General features: G+C 41.9%; 1 protein-coding gene across 2 annotated transcripts in view; it reads right to left on the reverse strand.

Moving 5' to 3' along the window:
- The window catches only part of LOC131257145 (protein tesmin/TSO1-like CXC 5), a 31,941-nt gene extending 12,520 nt beyond the window's left edge, over nt 1–19,421 (reverse strand). Inside the window, exons 1-4 of one of the 2 annotated variants that reach the window (XM_058258204.1) lie at nt 18,765–19,421; nt 11,457–11,570; nt 8,650–8,827; nt 7,814–7,885 (exon numbers count right to left, since the gene is read on the reverse strand). In XM_058258204.1, coding sequence (XP_058114187.1) covers nt 7,814–7,885; nt 8,650–8,827; nt 11,457–11,570; nt 18,765–18,961 — 561 coding nt within the window. In that variant the 5' untranslated portion in view covers nt 18,962–19,421. The remainder of the gene's footprint in view (nt 1–7,813; nt 7,886–8,649; nt 8,828–11,456; nt 11,571–18,764) is intronic. The other variant, XM_058258205.1, reaches the window with a different exon arrangement.
- Nucleotides 19,422–20,009: the final 588 nt, after the last annotated feature.

Here is a 20,009-nt window from a genome sequence, read left to right on the forward strand (position 1 = left end):
CTCTTTTCGAAGGGCTAAATTCAAGTGGGTGTGAAGCCCTCTCTTTTTGAAGGGCTAACTACCATGGTGCGAAGCCACATTTATCCCAATCCGCCCCTCCATCTTATTTCATCCATTCCACGACCATCCTCGCTTCAAATCCGCTTGTTTTGTAGTTGTTCGCCTCTCTACAACCAGTTTCCAAAATCTGGCCCTACATGATAGCCAAAACTTCGACGGAGCACTGCGCCTCGACCGTACGTCGAATCGCAATAAAACTTAGAAGGTATGGAGACCTCCCCTTGCCCACCAAGGCCAAGGAGTCTGTTTCAGAAATTGGGCCCCGCTCGCACGTGCAACCAGGCTCGTGCGCACGTGCGCCTGGCCCTGCCGCTGTCCGCACGCGTGGACTTTCATCGGTTCAGGTTTTCCTTCTTATTTTTCCTCTTTTATACCTATTTTCATAAACCCTAACCCTAGATTGCATTATCCTTAATTTATTTATCTCTTTCTTCACCCTAAGGCTCCTTGAATTGAAATTGGTGAATTCCTTGGATTAGGGACTGGTTGCTATGCATGCGTGGATGATTTCTATTTCCCTTTGAGCATCGTTTGGTCCATAATTTTACTGATCCATTCCTAGCCTGTGTAGGCCTAGACCCGTGCAGATTCCCCTTTACTTGAATGTTTGAGCTTTTTGTGTGGGATGTAGAATTATTATGTGATTGTTCTGAATTAGTATGATCTAAGCCTGAAATCTTGCATACCATATTTAAATTTCATGTCCTGCATCAAATTTGGTATCAGAGCTTAAGGTTCTTATAGGGGAATACATTATATGTTAGGATTAGTTTGTTTGAGTCCTTCATGCATCCAGTTCATCACATACTGTTGTTAGCAGACCATAGTCCCTGATATTAGTTGCTGAAATTTCTGTTAGCAGGAAGTTAGCAATTCACATTGCTGTAACTTTCTGTTATTCTCTTATTTCGACAACTATGTTGCTCGATTTTAGTAGCACTGCGTAGTTTCCCTCATATAGAGTCTTATAGGATCATTTAGTCATATTTAGTTGTATATAGTCGTCATAGAAAGTCCTTAGGTTGAGTTAGCAAGTGTATGCCCACACGTATGAGTCATGGTTTTGGCTTGCACCCTACACTAAACATGGAGTAACTGCTAGAGTCATTAAACAAACTGTCCTAACAGATCGAGTCTTTGAGTAAGCGCTTGGAACAACGCATAAATTAGAACCTTGACCAAATAGAGGCCTCCCTCGGGACAAACCCTACCATTGGGGAAGATGTCCAATCTCAGGCAGGTGGTCGGGAGGTTAGACCAAGGAATGGAGGAGGCCAAGGAGTTAGTCATGTGCGTGTGCCTGTGCACCCACCCCGTGAGGGACATTATAATCAATATAACCCAGATGCACAACTCTTCAGGAGTTAGAGTAGACGCCCCTACATTTGATGGCCATTTGGACCCTAAAGCCTTTCTATATTGGTTGGCATATATGGACCATTATTTTGAGTGGTATGACATGTCGGATACTCGACGAGTCCAATTCGCCAAGATGAAGCTTGTGGGCCAAGCAAAGAGGTTTTGGGTGACGGTTGAGCGAAGAAAGAAAGAGCGAGGGAACTCTCAATAGTCCATTGGGGAGAAATGAAATAAACACTTAAATAGAAGTACCTCTCTTTCTCTTATCGCTTACGGTTGATTGAGGAGTGGCAGTCTCTTCAACAAGGTTCCATGAGTGTTGCGGACTATATTGAGAAATTCAAGGAGTACTCGACCCGCTGTGAGGTTGATGAGGACCTAGTACTCACCCTTGCTCGGTTTAAAACGGGCCTCCGTCCTGACATTAGGAGAGAATTGCTCGCCAAAGACATAGACACTATTGAACAGTTGTACCAAGTAGTGTTGGACGTCGAGCAATACCTTAAAGCGTCTGTGGGAAGGCGGTTTGACTTTCGCGAGTCCGGTGCTAAGGCCAGCCCCTCTGGGGCTAAACCTAACACGAGATTCCAAAACAAACCTTCCAATAATGTTCAGCCCAGGCCCAAGGACGATAAGGGTAAAGAGATTATTGGGTCTAGTTCACGTGGCAGTGGGGCCACTAAGTGTTTTAGGTGTCAGAGGTTTGGTCATTTTGCTCACCAGTGCGGCACGAGAGAGGGCACCAAAGTACTCTTTATTGATGGGCAAGTAGAAATAGTGCCCCCAGAGAGTGACGATAAAGAGGAAAAATATGAGCCCGTGGAGACCCCTAATGATGAGGAAGAAGGAGAGCAAGAGTCTGCGACCCTCGCAATTGTGCGTTGCGTTTTGCCTCAAGCCAAGAGCACTAATGACTAGCACCACAACACGATCTTCTATACTAATGCAAAATGTGGGGGAAAGAGTTGCAAGTTGATCATGGATAGTGGTAGTTATGCCAATGTGGCATCAACTAGCATTGTGAGCCGTTTGGGCTTAAAGCTGGAAGCCCATCCGCAACCCTATACAATCTCCTGAGTTGACGAAACTTCTATTCCAATCTCGCACCATTGTCTTATTCCTATTCAGTTTGGATCATATAAAGACACATTGTGGTTCGATGTTGTTCCTATGGATGTTGGCCATATCATTCTGGGCAGACCATTGCTCTATGACAGGGATGTACCATATTTGGTCCTTTAAATATGTGTACATTCTGGTTTGAGGGCAAGAAGGTCAAGCTAAATCCTCTACCACCCAAGAATATGACTAGAAAAGAGTCCACTACACAGAGTGGTGTGAACGGATCAAAAGAAGTGAAAGAGTCGAAGTCTAAGTCCAAACCTCTCCATATCCTGAATGCCAAAGACTTTGAGCAAGAAACGGAGGCGGACTCGATGGTATACACCCTTGTGGCTAGGAAGAGTGTCCCAGAGGCTAGTGTAGAGTTACCCATCGAGGCCATTCAGGTAGTGCATGAGCTTCGTGATGTCTTTGCTGATAATCTACTGAATAAGCTTCCCCCTATGAGGGATATACAGCGTGTCATTGATTTAATCCCTAGGGCGACTCTACCAAACCTCTCGCATTACAGAATGAACCCAAAGGAACACGATGAGTTGAAGAGGCAGATTAACGAGCTCCTAGAGGAAGGTTTCATTCGAGAGAGCATGAGCCCATATGCCATGCCTGCCCTTCTTACACCTAAGAAGGATGGCACATGGAGGATGTGTTAATAGTAAAGTCATCAACAAAATCACAGTCAAGTATCGGTTTCCCATACCGCGTCTAAATGACATGTTGGATATGATGGTCAATGCTACTATCTTCTCAAAATTTGACCTCAAAAGTGGTTATCACCAAATCCATGTGCGCCCAGGTGATGAGTGGAAGACGGCGTTCAAAACAAAGGATGGGCTATACGAGTATCTAGTTATGCCTTTTGGGTTAACTAACGCCCCAAGCACTTTCATGCGTGTGATGACCCAAGTGTTGAAGCCCTTCATGGGAAAGTTCCTGGTCGTATACTTTGATGATATCTTGATTTATAGCATGACCAAGGAGCAACACCTCGACCATTTGAGGCAGGTTTGTAGGATCCTTAGAGCCGAGAAGTTGTACGCCAACCTAAAGAATTACACATTTTTGTCTAGTAGTGTGATCTTCTTAAGTTTTATTATGTCAGCTAAGGGTGTATAGGCGAATCACAAGAAGGTCAAGGCCATCGTCAATTAGCCTGAACCCCACAATATTCATGAGGTGCGCAGCTTTTACGGCTTAGCCACCTTTTATAGGCGGTTCATTCGAGGTTCCAGTTCCATTATGGCTCCCATCATGAACTGCATAAAAAATGGAGAGTTTCAACGAACGAAGGGAGCCTCGAAGTAATAGGTTGCGCACTAGTCGAATTAAGTTTATATTTTAGAAGAAGAAGTTTCAATGGACGAAGGCAGCCTCAAAAGTAATAAGCTGATTCTAACCGTCGATCTAGCTCGATGATGACGTCCAGGGAGGGCCTCCTAGTTAGAAGATGAAGTTTGATTCAAAAGAGTGGGCCTGATAGTCAAGAAAAACCCATCATAGGATCTCATGGTCATGGCCCACTAGTCGAATTAAGTTCATATTTTAGGTTTTGCTTATTTATATTATTTAGAACATCATGAACGCTTTAGATTTCTTTGATTGGTTTTTATTTTAGTTTAGTTCATCGCCAAGTAATAGGTTGTGCACATGGCGCAAGTTGTGAGGTATAGGATTTTCCTATAAATAGGCACCCCTTGGAGTTCTTTTTTTCATTGAAGTTGAATAAAAATTCCTGCGTGTTTTTCTGCTCTTTGAGTTTCTGGGTTGTGGAAAAATTCAAGTGGGTGCGAAGCTCTCCCTTTTCGAATGGCTAAATTTAAGTGGGTGCGAAGCCCTCCCTTTTCGAATGGCTAACTACCATGGTGCGAAGCCACGTTTATCTCAATCCGCCCCTCCATCTTATTTCATCCATTCCACGACCCTCCTTGCTTCAAATCCGTTTTGCAATTGTTCGCCTCTCTACAACTAATTTCTAGAATCTGGCCCTATGGGAGGGCCAAAACTTCGACGGAGCACTGCGCCTCGACCGTACATCGAATCGCCATAAAACTTGAGGGTTTGGAGACCTCCCCTGGCCGACCAAGGCCAAGGAGTGTTTTGGGAAACAGGCCCCGCCTGCATGTGCGGCCAGGCTCGTGCGCACGTGCGCCAAGCCCTGCCGCTATCCGCACACGTGGACGTTTGCTAATTCAAGTTTTCCTTCTTATTTTCTCTCTTTTATACCAGTTTTCATAAACCCTAGCCCTAGATTGCATTATCCCTAATTTACTTGCCCATTTTCTCACCATAGGGTTCCTTAAATTGAAATTGGGGAATCCCTTGGATTAGGAACTGATTACTATACATGTGAGGCTGATTTCTATTTCCCTTTGAGCATCGTTTGGTCCATAATTTTATTGATCCAATCCTAGCCTGTGTAGGCCTGGACCCGTGCAGATTCCACTTTACTTAAATGTTTGAGCTTTTTGTGTGTGATGTGGAATTATTATGTGATTGTTCTGAATTAGTATGATCTAAGCCTGAAATCTTACATATCATATTTAAATTTCATGTCCTGCATCACATAAGGAAAGCATAAAAATAAAGATAAAATAGAAAAAAGACGAAGATTAAGACTCATAACACACAAGGCCTAGGTGTATGTAACTGTGTAACTGTGGGCCCAGTCATAGGCCCACACGCACATACATCTACACTGGTTACATGGACCATTACCCCATCATCTACAAACAGCAAGCACCACATGACCTATCCTGGACACTAGCGATCAAGTCATCTAAAACAAGTGCACAGCGCCAAGGGATTAAGGAGGCCCATTGCTACTAGGAAGTAATCAATGTCACCACAGGCCATTCTCACTCTTGTGATGTTACCCTCATATGTCTTTAATGATGTCAATATATCCTCCTGTGACCCGTTTTCCTCATCACCCAGCCTATAATCTCCCTATGTATTCCATCACCTGCTTTTTCTAGATTTATAAAAACCACGTGGAGATTCTTCCCCTTAGCTCTATTTCCATCAATTGTTTTTTTTTTTTTTTTTAAATAATAATAATAAATTATAAATAATAATAAAAGAGCTTCAATTGATGATCTCCCTGGCATGAAGCCAAACCGCTCTCTGATCCCCTTGCTTCTTGTCTTAATCTCTATTCCACCAGCCTCTGCCATTGTGAATGTGTAATCCCTCGATAGTAGGTGCAACTTTGTGCGTTTCCTGTTTTCTTGTTAAGAGGTTTTCTTTATTGACAACAGGTTGTCCCCGCCCCATTTTTTAGGCAAGACTATTCTCTGCGGATGCACACAATCACCTACAAACCACGTGAATCGGGTAATCATAAAGCAAGATGTATTATGATGCTTATCCTCCACTCATTTGGCATTTTCTTCGTAAAATCTAATGGAAATTAATAGTTAACCAAAGTACCAAACTGATCCAACTTCTAGTATATTTCACATTCCTAAAGGTATCTGTCCTCACAAATTGTGATTAGAAATCCAAGCCATCTATAGGTATGAGAACTAAACAATGAAGTTCACACTCGATATGTGCATGAGCAGCTACTTCGTTCACCTAGTAAAAAAAAAATGATCCTGTAAACTTAATAATGTGTCTTTACAGTGACTAGATGAAGGTTGATTAACAGAGGTAGCATCCACTCAGATAGCCACAAAATGAAATCAGCACTCAAGACACCAACCTATCAAAGTAGGTAGACACATCACGTCCTCTGCAACGAGGGAGATCATGGTTACAAATTTCATGACATGCTGGCAAGGTTACATATCCAAGTGCAAGAAATGCTTATTCCTCACGTATAAAGATATTTTCAAATGATAGTTGTTTATGCATGTTCTTGTATTAGTATAAGGTTGTATTGACAAAGAATAATCCAAGGTAAGAGTCACCTAAACTGCAGCTTCTCTAACTGTAAAATATTGAAATATAATAACAATAAAACCTAATGGGTAGAATAATGCAATAGAAAAATTTTCGTCACTAAATGAAAGCATATTTATGGAGTTGCTTAAAGCTTTGAGCTAAAGCTGCATGATGCCAATTTGATGTTGAACAATGGAAGTGCCTCCCAAGTTACAAAATGGTCCACCTCAGTGTATGTTAAGTGCATGGGCATCATTTACAGCTTATATGCATGATTGGTGCCATGATCCAGATTGGTTAGATTCATCTCAATAGGAACTATCCACATCATCAAACTAAATGCTAGATGCTCCGAAGGTAACCTTGCAAGGTTTTGGAAAATGACAGGTCCTCATACCAGTAGATCATTTATGCAGTGTATGGCATAAATGAAACTTGAAATCATTTGTCCTCTATTTTCCATTTGCTTATTTCAAGATATTCTCACATGCTAGAGGGACAATAATGAGCCTGGGCTTATGCACATCTTGTGTTGAGACCAAGGAAAATAAAAGAAAAAAGGGTCTTTTTCCATTCTTTAGAGTTAAGAGACATGAGAAGATACGGCATCCACTATTGGTCGTTCTAACCAACAGGTGTCACAAAACCCTTGAATAAATGGCTGACATTTTGATATCACAAGAATTCTGTAAAAGCTCCAATTTAAGTTGTTTTTCACTCTTGGAAAGAAAACAGCAGTAAGTTTCTGAGGGTTCTTTGACGAATAAAATTTTCAACCCTCTCTAAACTTGTGTGCCACATTGTAACATCACCATGAATCTCCTCTTCAATCTTTCCTCACATGGATGACCTAAACACTTCTCAAACTCAGATCATCATACAGACGACCTAACACCTGACACAATATACACATAATGCAGATAGACAAATAAGATGAGCAATGCCATATTGGCCCATTGGTTATGAATCAGTTACAATTTGGAGAAATACTGGAAAAAAAAGGTTTATGATTTGGAAAAAAAAAAAGAGGATTATTTGGGCGATTGAAGTTTGGGCGAATGGTCTTCACCGTAGGTTTGCTCCCTATAGGTGAGGGTTCAATTCCCCTCCTTGGCTTTACCCGATACACGTGGTTGTGGGTGATTGCGTGTATTCGCACGGATTAGTCTCACTTCAAAAAAGAGGTGTGTGCATAAAAAAATAAAAGTAAAAATAAAAAGATTATTTGAATGGTGAAAATTAGCATAAGACAAGAAAGCAATATTAACTGCATAAAAAGAGAAACGTGTGAAGAAGAATCATACGATTAAATGAACAACCAACTCTTACAAAACGGTGTATGCATTTATACACATGGAAACAGATAAGGATGAGAACAACTCAATACCTTACATGATACATCAAGCTTACACCCTAATAGTGAGGTGATGGCCTCCCTGAAGACGCAAACCCTTTTATACTAAGGATTTTCCAGGTTGCATGAAAAACATAACAAGGTAAATACAGAAGTAAAAACATCAAACACAAAAAAGGTGATAAAGATATGCAATACAAAGGTTTCTAAGGATGGACATAACAGGAAAAAGAATACTAAGTTTACATTGTCACAAAGAATGCATGCACGCTTTCAGTTCCAGTGAACTAGTCTGAATAACAGAATGCTTAAATCAGTCATATCTGCAGCTCCACAAATTACACATGGACATGCACGCATTCCTGACTATATTGAGTGCACGTTTCAGTGTCTACTGCAGTTGGTTTTTGTTCAGATCACTATCTTGTCATTTGCTTTTTAATTCAGAGCACTGCACCAACTATAATGAGTGCAAGTTTCAGTTTATATTGCATTTGGTTTTGAATTCAGATCGCTATGTTGTCACTTCCCAAGACTTAAGGAAACTTATCACTAGCATCACAAATGATGACCGAAGTACCAGCAATGGAGAATAAAGAAAAAGACATTGAAAGATAGAATATCATATTTTGCTAAATCAATAATTATCATGCTAAAGGAAGAAACTAAAAGAGTTCAACAGCTAAAGTTGGGCTTGTAAGTTTAATAACATCATGCATTTAACAAATAAACAGTTCATTGGTTCAGTGTTGCAAGGTGCACAATGAAACAGTATAACCCCATCAACAAAAAGAAGAAGATACTTTTAAATTTAACCTAGAAACTGAAAGATTTACATTCCAAACTTGTTAAGGAGTCCAAATTCATACTCTGCTATCCCGAGTTGCATGTGGACTGCTGGCAATCTTCGGCCGAAAGGCATTTGGATTACGCTCTAAAGTAGCTTCAATGGCCTCATGCCTCTCAGCTTCATGTTCGACATTATTGTGACAGTTTGTACAATTGCAGCCCTCGCAGTAAATTCCTGATGCAAAGCACTCGCAATACCTGACCATGCATTGTTGGGATTCGCATCAGCTAAAACCAGCAACATAAGCATAAAGCGATGCAATGCATGCTAATTTTCAATTAAGGCATGTTACACATCAATGTATGCAATTTTATCAAGGTACATCAAGCCATGCCAAATTTGATAGCATTTCCACCAAACAGTATCATTTGTGTATACTAACATGTCTTTGATTACATGAGAAGTAATATAGTTATATACATATGTATGTGTGTGTGTATTACTAATATATAACCTACAAAGTCTAGAACCTTTATAATCGCATGCAACTACAGAGTATTCATTCAATAATCATTGAGGTCATATTTGATCAAAGAATGCATAATGCATGAACATACCAGCAAGGAGTCATTGGGGTATCATCAACGGCAAGTTCATGAGGGCAAGGAAGCCTCTCTTAGATCATTATGGAGGGTACACATATCGTGACTACATTCCATAGGTGTAAGCTTTTTCCTAGTTGGCAGCTCATGGTCGAAGTCACGAGGGATCCACCTGCATGTTGAGATCTTCCTTGTCCTAAGTCCTCACTACTATGCTCTTGTATGGATTGGGAGGAGATGGTGCTTCTCTTGTTCAACACTAGTGCTTCATGGTTTAAAAAAAAAGTGGCTTGTATGAGCATATTATCTTATCAGGAGCAGGTAGTCGAATTCTGTTGATGGTTTATGCAGCCTTTGCTACTCCCTAGGAGAAAGACAGGTCAAATTCCCCTTGAGTACTCAAGCTTTATTCACTACTTTGCAGAGTCTCTAGGAGATCACGATGATGAAAACAGTGATTATGATAATTTTGAACCATGCTAAAATGTCGATTCTCGCAAAAAAAAAAAAATAAATAAATAAATAAAGAAGAAGAAGAAGAAGAAGCCCAGAACCTTTACAATCCCATGCAACTATAGAGTATTAATTCAATAATCATTAAGGTGAAGGTCATATTCAATCAAGAATACATAATGCATGCAGCATCCCAGGAGGGGCTCCATTGAGGTATAATCAATGGCAAGGAAGCCTCAATACCTAGCTCACCATGGACAGCACAGCCTGTTGTAGCCCAATTCAACAGGTTGTTGTGTTTGAAGTCATTAAGGGGCAGCCTACATGTTGTCATCTGCCTCCTCCTGACTACTACACTTTGTACAGATCAAGAGGTGGTGTTTCTCTTGTTTGTAAACCAGTGCTGCTTTATGGCAAAAGTTGTAGCTATTAGGAGCATGTTAATTAGTCAGTGACAGGGATAGTCTAATTCCATTGCTGGTTTAGGGATCTTTTGCTTCTCCCATGGAAAAAGACAGGTCCAAACCTATTTGGGTTTACCATGAGGAATCTCTAGGACGTGATGAAAACATTTTCAGCAAGATGGATAAAGATGTTTTCGTCCATGATTATGCTTGGTGTTGGGAAAGGGTGGCCATATTCCACACTTTCAAGGAGTATTCTTACTCCCAAGTGTTGGACTGCTCCCAGGATTGTAGGGACTGCCACCCTCCTAGGGTAAACATATGTGCCCTCCTAAAGGCTGCATCAATCATAACATTGATGGTGGCAGCTATGGTAACCTCGGAACTGGGCCCATCCCAGTGTCCTCAATGAGGTTGCTATATTCCTATGGGAGGCAACCCTTCCCTGAACTCAAGGCACTAATGCAGTATATGCATCATGCACCTATGGATCCTAATAGCAAGTGATTTCAGTATTTAAGGTCAATTCTCTTAGTTTCACACAATGGGCTTTCCAAGATGCAGTTATTCATTGGAGGTCTCTTAAATCTTAATGCTTTCATGAGATTCAAGTTACTCTGAATGCAACACTTTACACTGATGGAAACTTATTTGAGAAACCAACCCCTAGTTGATTATATGATATTGCTATTCAAAGCATGGAATCCCCAAAGTTTTGCTTTTGGAAATCAAGCCCTCCTTAACAGAAAGTTCAAGCATATTGATTTTGTGATATAAAGTTTCTTATTAATTGGCCAGCAAAACAAATGATAAAAAGTGCTACAAGTTCTGGTACGATCTCCACAATCGATAAACCTATTAGAAACATTTAGGGTTTGTTTAGATACATGGATCACCGGTTGGATGCATGGATCACCGGTTAAGTTATCTATAAAATAATATTAAAAAAAGGTTAGCTCTTAACTAACCATGTTTAGTTAAGAAATAAGAATTGGAAAAAATATTGCCTTGATTTTCTTTTCTTTTTTTCTGAAGAGTAAAATATTGCCTTGATTAATATTTTAACCAAAAAAGGCCCAATTTTTCATTTAATTCCGTCATCGTGGGTTTTTTTTTTTTAACCACTTCCCTCCTCCTAACACCACCAACACCGTTCAAACTCCCTAAAACTAATGCAGCCACCACCATTCAAGCAAAGGGGATTGCACGTAAATGGTCGGTCTGTCCCTCTCTCAAAATCATTATGCAAAAGTTGGTTAAAATTTTGTACAAAACAAAACTTAGACAGCCCCTTACTATAAGAATAAAAATATGATTTCTTCTGAAACATATAGCAACATCAAGCTTAAATCATATGATATGATCATTTTTTGACATACCATGCCAGCCTCAGTAGTAAAACACAAACGAAAAGGTGTTTCACTTACAACTTCAAGCATTTTGAGTTTTTGCAATTGCATAGCTTTGGCTTCTTTGGAGTACCGTCTTTTCCTTGAATTCCTTCATAGGGCCATGGGCGTGAACTCGGAGACTCTGGCTTTCTAAAGAAAGACATCAGAATGTTTAGAGTTAGACATTGAACAAAATTCAATAATGACAATGTTCGATACTTCAGCTGTTCGGAAGGGCTCCGATTAGTACATCACTACACAATAGACAATAGCATATCTCTACAATTAAACACGTTTATACATGTATGATGTATCCAAGACTTTTTGAAGTCTGAATCATCAAAGACACCTGAGTCACCATATGAAATAAATGTGTTAGGAGGAACCCGCCCTCATTGTACATCCTCAACGTTCGTGTTGCAAATGTTTTCTTGACCAAAGAGACATTGAATATATTTTTATTTTTGAGGAATTACAATATTCGATCAAACATCTGCTCAGCCCAATAAATTGTCCACATTTTGGTGATTTAAATCATTCATATCATAGACCCTATGGTCGATGGGAGATGGCTCACAAATCTCCCTGATTGGATAGGAAGCACTGCCTGCCCATTTTCACATGATGGTTAACCATTTGATGGGTTAGATACTGTTATATCACCCATCCCATCGATGGGACCCACCAGATCAACGATTAGGCTATTTAGAGGTGGGACCCACTTCATGAGACTGATGCGAGATGCATGTTGTGGACTTATCGGTTTCTCTTCTTTTTAGACCTTAGGAAAATACTCAAATATGTATCAAAACAATTATACAGCATACCATATTTCTATAAGAAAATCAGGATCATGAACTTGGTGATGAACTATAAAACTACTATAATCAACTTGACTGAATTAAATCTAAGTAAAAAGGGTAACTATAGGTTTCTTTCAGTCCAAGTAAAAATTAATAACAAGATAAAATCAATTAACTAGTCAAAATCTATATTACATGCCTTGTAAGCAGGAAATTCAATCAAGGACTCAATATCGAGTTACAACTCAGCCCGCCAAGGAACCCACATCGAGTCTGAGTTGGGTTTCCAGTATGAAAACCTTGAGCTAGAGGTGGGCATAAGAAACAACTAAGGTAGTATATGGAATGAGGAAGAATCAAGAGAAATCGGTAATTATTGTGCCGGTAGTCTCTCTTTAATGATGGATTATTTTAAGAACAATTTCAATATGCATAGCGAGCACCCAGAGACATTTTGCACCCAAAAGCAGGTTGGTGGGGAATCTAGCAAGCATTTCAAAATGCAAAATTTAAACCATCCATTTTGAGACACGTGTTAAGATTCCCGCCTCCGTTGGAGATGTGTGTACCAACCCTTGGTATTCACTGTGCAATGACAATCTTTTCCTTTTTTCTTTAATCAAGAAATATGATTCCCGGAAATTACTTGATCACAATTTAAATGAACTATGAGGGAAAATGCAATGTTGTTTCTTCTGTTGGGGGCCTTGCACAAAACCTTAGGATCTAGCCTCCCAAAACAAACTAGAATTATGGGATAATAACGCAATGAAAAAAATCAAAGCACAAATCACACCACACAAGAGATTTTACGTGGAAAACCCTCAAAGAGGTAAAAACCATGGGACCTCGTCCAGATCAACAATCCACTATGAAGTTGAACGTTACAACCTTCTTCACTCACGCAAGAGTGGATAAACAATGAGAGAATAAGAGAAAAACGGAGAGATCTCACCGATCATGAGGACGTAGAAGCGATGAGATGTTGATTGCATAGTAGATCACCTCCACGAGCACAACCTCCCTTCCACAAGCTTCCTCTCTCTCTTTCTCTCTCTCTCACACCTTTGATAGCCCTAAACCCTTTAGGAAACCCTTGCAAAGCTTTAGGAAACCCTCTTGCATTACCTCTTTCATACCCTAGAAAAGCCCTAGGGACTCCTATTTATAGTTTGGGAAACTCCCTTTCGCACCATGGCGAAACCGCCTCAAATTTCCGTAGTCCGCACAAGATCCGGAGTCAAATCTGCGTAAGCTCGACTGGTTGTGCAGAATCCTCGACCAGTCGAGCGGCACCTTCGACCGGTCGAGCACATCCCACAACTGGTCGAGTACCTCGGAAATCCAAAACCTCAACTCGCTAGAAAACGAGTTGAGCCATCCACGACTGGTAGTGCACCAGCCCTCGACTGGTCGAGTGAGGCTTACGATCGGTCGAGCCTGGGGAAAAAATCCCATCAAATCTCCCCCTTTTTGACTCAGGAGAGATTCACCTTCTTCAAGCCAGCCTGATTTATACAAACCTCAAACCTGCCCTTGAGCAAAGCCTTGGTCATCATGTCTGACCCATTATCGTCCGTGTGGACCTTCTCAAGCTGTAACACCTTCTGTTCCAAAGTATCCCTGATCCAGTGATACCGAATCTCTATATGCTTCAACTTGTAGTGCTGACTTGGATTCTTGCTCAAGTGTATAGCACTTTGACTATCGCAATAGACCACGTACTGCTCCTGCTACAGGTTAAATTCCTGTAGGAATCTCTTCATCCAAAGCATCTCTTTACATGCCTCTGTGACTGCAATGTACTCGGCCTCTGTCGTCGACAATGCTACGACCTTCTGTAACTTGCTCTGCCAAGAAACCGCTCCCCCTACAAACGTGAACATGAACCCCGATGTAGACTTCCTGGAGTCTATGTCATCTGCCATATCTGCATCTGTGTAGCCCTCTAACACAGGTTTTCTGTCACCATAGCATAGGCTCAACCTAGATGAGCCTCTTAGATACCGCAGTATCCACTTCACCGCTGCTCAATGTTCTTTGCCAGGATTAGCAAGATACCGGCTGACAACACCAACCGCATATGTTATGTCTAGGCGTGTACACACCATAGCATACATCAAACTTCCTACAGCTGACGTGTAGAGTACCTTCTGCATCTCTTCCACCTCTGCATTCGTCTTGGGACACTGTCTGTCGCTCAATCTGAAGTGACCATCCAGTGGAGTACTGACCGGCCTCGCTGCATTCATATTGAACAGCTCTAGGACTTTCTTAATATACCGCTTTTGTGACAGTCAAAGCTTCCTGCTACTTCTGTCACGTGTTATCTCCATTTCTAGGATCTGTTTAGCCGGGCCCAAGTCTTTCATCGCAAATGACTTGCCCAACTCCTATTTCAGCCTGTCGATCTTCTTGATGTCTTTTTCCATGATAAGCATGTCATCAGCATATAACAGCAGAATTAAGAAATCACCATCTGAAAACTTGCGCGTGAACACACAGTGGTCCAACTCCGTTCTGTCATACCCATGCTGTAACATGAACCAGTCGAACTTCTTGTACCATTGTCATGGAGCTTGTTTTAGCCCATACAAGCTCTTCCTCAGCCTACACACCATATGCTCCTTGCCCTTGACTTCGAACCCCTCTGGTTGATGCATATAGATCTTTTCTTCTAGGTCACCATGGAGAAAGGCAGTTTTAACATCTAACTGCTCTATCTCCAGATCCATACTAGCTGTCAACCCAAACAACACCCATATGAATGTCATCTTCACCATTGGTGAGAATATCTCCTCGAAGTTTATACCTTTTCTCTGACCGAACCCTTTCACCACAAGTCTGGCCTTGAACCTCGTCTATGAATTCTTCTGCTCAACCTTCATTTTGAACACACACTTGTTGCTCAAAGCTTTCTTGCCGTTAGGCAATTTCACCATATCATAGGTGTGGTTCTTATGCAAGGATTTCATCTCCTCTTGCATAGCTTTCAACCACTCCCCCTTATACTCGTCGGCCAAGGCCTCAGAACAATCTTCTGGCTCTCCCATCAGTGAGCATAATGTACTCATGCGGCGAGTACCTCTTGGACGGCTGTCTGTCCCTAGATGACCTCACCTGTGGCTCAAGAGGTGGATGAAGTGGGGGCTGCTACCCTGGTCCATCTTCTGAAGGAACTCCCTCATCCTCTGTACCTTGCTGAACTCCCCCGTCATCAGGCACCACGGGAGGAATAATCGGATCTATGTCCTCTAGCTCACCTGAACTAGGTTGGTTCTTCTCTGGCTTACCAATGTCTTCTATACACTGATCTTCAAAGAAAACCACATCACTGCTCCTGACAAGCTTCTTCTCGGTCGGATCCCACAATCTGTAACTGAATTTTTCATCACCGTATCCCAAGAACACGCACTGCCTGATCTTCATATCGAGCTTGGACCTCTCGTCCTTTGGTACGTGAACGGATGCCCTGCATCCAAATACCCTAAGATGACTATACGATGGATCCTATCCAGTCCACACCTTCTCAGGTACTTCTCCATTCAACGGGGCTGATGGAGACCTGATTATTAGATACACTGCTGTGTGCATTGCTTCTCCCCATAACGTCTTAGGCAATTTCACATGGGATAACATGCATCTGATTCTCTCAACAATGGTGCGATTCATTCGCTCCACTATACCATTATGCTGGGGGGTCTTGGGAACCGTCTGTTCATGCCGTATACCCAAGAACTTACAATACTCGTGGAAGTCACCGATATATTCACCACCATTGTCAGTGCAGATACACTTCAATGATCTACCTGTCTCTCTCTCGACCATAGCATGAAATAATTTAAACACACCAAAAACCTCGTCCTTGGATTTCAAAGCATAAACCCAAACCCTCCTAAATGCATCATCTATAAAAGTAACAAAATACAATGCCCCACCCAAGTTTTGTCCTCATAGGACCACAAACATCAGAATAAACCAAATCTAATGCATACACTTTATTAACATGAGAAGCAGATTTAACGAATGAAACTCTATGTTGTTTCCCTGATAAACAATCAAACAGGTTTTGAGAGGTATACCTGTCACGTCTAGAAGGAGCCGCTTCCTCGCTAGTAGCTGAAGCCCTTTTTCACTCATGTGGCCTAAACGCCTGTGCCACATGTCAATAGCTGAATCTTCCGCTGCGTTCAACTCGCCCTTGCACACACTAACACTTGCCTTGTAAAGGGTGCAACACTTCTTTCCTCTGGCTGTGATCAACGAACCCTTGATGAGCTTCCAGCGCCCACCAGCAAACCAGCTTTCATAGCCATCATCATCTAACCTTCCCGTTGACATCAAGTTGAGGCGAAGGTCTGGTATATGCCTCACATCCCTGAGAACCAATGTGCAGTCCACATCGATCTTCACACAAATATCACCGACCCCTACGATCTTCGATATGCCAAAATTTTCCATCTTCACGGTCCCATAATCACCTGACTTGCAACTTGTGAAGAAATCCATGCGTGGAGTCGCATGAAACGAGGCTCCTAAGTCTATCACCCAGTCGGTGTTCTGACTCGTAGCCGTGAGACATACATCGTGATCTGCTGAAAGAATAACTACAACGTCACCATCTGAAGCGACCACAGTGGAATCTGATTCATCTTCCTTCTCTTTTCCTTTTCCTTTCTTGTCGTTCTTATTCTTACGACATTCATGCTTATAGTGGCCCTTCTTGCCACAATTCCAGCATTCAACATCCTTTCTGTTACTCGACTTGCCTCTTGATTTATCTCGGGCCTTCCTGCCCTTCCTGTTCTCTCCTCTCACCCGTTCCTATGTCACAAGGGCCTCTTGCTGAGTAGTCCTCTGAGACTTCATCCTTATCTCCTCATTGAAGAGATAGCTAGTTACCTATTCCATGGATATCTTTCCGTCTGGTGCGGAGTTACTTAGAGACACCACCAATGTCTCCCAACTGTCAGGCAATGAACTAAGCAATAACAAAGCCTGCAATTCATCATCCAGGATCATCTTCATAGCGGAGAGCTGGTTTACTATATTGCTGACCTCATTCATGTGCTCAGCCACAGAATCACCATCTTTGAACTTGAGATTCACAAGTCGCCTTATCAGAAGAATCTTATTACCGGCTATCTTCCTCTCATACAACCCTTGTAATTTCAGCCATAGGCTAGCGGCTGAGGTCTCCATAGACACATGGTAGAATACGGAATCATCCAACCATTGTCTAATAAACCCCACCGCCTTCCAGTCCATCTTCTTTCAATCATCATCAGACATATCCTTGGATTTTGCTGATATGCCTAAGATTTGAGAATATAGGCCCTTACAATAAAGCAAGTCCTCCATCTTAACCTTCCATATAGTCCAGTTAGAACCATTGAGGTTGATCATCCTTGATGAGCCACCTTCCATGATTCAAAAACCGATCCCCTCCGTTCAATGAACATGTCGCTCTGATACCACTTTGTTGGGGGCCTTGCACAAAACCTTAGGATCTAGCCTCCCATAACAAACCAGAATTATAGAATAATAATGCAATGAAATAAATCAAAGCACAAACCACACCACACAAGAGATTTTTACGTGGAAAACCCTCAAAGAGGTAAAAACCACGGGAGTGGATAAGCAATGAGAGAATAAGAGAAAAACGGAGATATCTCACCGATCACGAGGACGTAGAAGCGCTGAGATGTTGAATGCACAGTAGATCACCTCCACGAGCATAACATCCCTTCCACAAGCTCTCTCTCTCTCTCTCTCTCTCTCTCTCTCTCCTTTGATAGCCCTAAACCCTTTAGCAAATCCTTGCAAAGCTTTAGGAAACCCTCTTGCATTACCTCTTTCATACCCTAGAAAAGCCCTAGGGACCCCTATTTATAGTTTAGGAAACTCCATTTCGCACCATGGCGAAACCGCCTCAAATTTCAGTAGTCCGCACAAGATCCGGACTCAAATCTGCGTAAGCTCGACTGGTCGTGCAGAATCCTCGACCAATCGGGCGGCACCTTCGACCGGTCGAGCACATCCCACGACTGGTCGAGTACCTCAGAAATCCAAAACCTTAACTCGCTAGAAAACGAGTCAAGCCAGTCCACGACTGGTCGTGCACCAGCCCTCGACCGGTCGAGTGAGGCTTACGACCGGTCGAGCTTGGGGAAAAAAACCCCATCATCTTCATCATCAGATCCGCTCAACTTCATCCATTTGTAGCGTATTTTGAAAAGAAAAAGGCATCAATTTATAGGTTGGATTCAAAAAATGAAAATAATCATTCCATACATTTTCTGCTATTATCATCGAAATTAATTCTCTTATTTAAACCAAATCAGATATTAAATACTATTGAATTCAGCTCTAGATACCAGCATCCCTGGCACAAAAAAAAAAAATCCCACGAAAAAAAAAAAGGCAATATAATCTTTTCTAGAACCCTCAACATATATAAGAGAGAGAGAGAGGCCGATCTCAAAATTTTAAATAATAATAATCCGAGGACAGAGAGAATGCAAATTGAGAAGAAACTCACACAGCAGCAACGGCTGGCAATGGAGGGCAGAGAGTCGGCGGCAGTGGCGATGGCGGCCCCGAACTGACAGCTGGCGTCGACGTCATGCTGCTGTACAAAGCCGTGAAATCCAGCTGACGAGCGAGCTTCTTCGGCGGGAAATCAGGCGCCAGCGCGGGAATCGATGCTGCCGCTGCCGGTTGAAGGCTTTGCTCCATCGACTCGGAATCTGATGACGAACAAATTTTAAACGAACGAAATTCGATTCAGACAATTTCGCATCGTCCGGAAACCAAATCCTCAGTGCAGAAACCTGACGCCCGCATTGAAATTCTCCAAAAATCCAGAACCTTCTGATCAGAGATCGACAGACGAGAGGGAGAGAGGAGTGGTGAGGTCCCCTTTTAGCTGCAGAGAAGTGCCGGAATCCGGCGAATATCTGACGGTAATTTCCGACTATGGTTAATATTCCGGCGGCTCGATCTGTACGGATAGAGGAGGGGATTCTTTCGCGCTGGGAAATTGAGAAGAGGGAAGAAGAATGGAAGGAGAGAAGAAGAAATATCAAATGAGGACATCCTTTTCTCTTGTCCTCCCTCTCTCTTATTTGAAAATTGAATTGGAATATTTGATGGTCGGATGAGGCTTTTTCTTGGATCGGACGGTGTAAAATTCATGGAAAGATCGGAGGGTTGAAATTCATAGATGATGAAATAGTCGGTTTTTAGCCGTCAGATTTAAGAAGGATAATAAGAGAAAGAAGAAGGAAATTATGTCGCACTTTGCCGGATTACGGTATATCATACTCATGCGCTTACTCTATGTACGTGCGGCATTGCACGTGCATTCGCCCCAAGTATCCAAATTTGTGTGGATGGGACCTACATGAGAATAGCACTGAACCCAGTACCATAGTTGTCTGTTGGGTGGCCATCAAAGTGACGCTTGAAAGTAAAAACTAGCCATTTTAAATCTTTATACATGGATCGTATCTAGGATCGTCAGATAAATGTATTTTTTTTATTATACGCGATGGACCACGATGGGCCTCATATTTTGGACGGTTGGATTTAAGTATTTGCACGGAATGTGTAAGTTTATTTTTTTCAAGCGTACGGTATCTTACATGGTCTTGAACAGCACGGTGTAATTCAGTGTTTCGCTACTACTAAAATGGACAGTGGAGGCTATGTCCGGTAAGAATTCTTGGTAAGGTACAACCGTGCAAACTACATGGGGCCAAATAGCTAAGTGGGCCCACCTACG

Source organism: Magnolia sinica, chromosome 1, assembly GCF_029962835.1.
Source record: "Magnolia sinica isolate HGM2019 chromosome 1, MsV1, whole genome shotgun sequence".
Taxonomy (NCBI): Eukaryota; Viridiplantae; Streptophyta; class Magnoliopsida; order Magnoliales; family Magnoliaceae; genus Magnolia; species Magnolia sinica.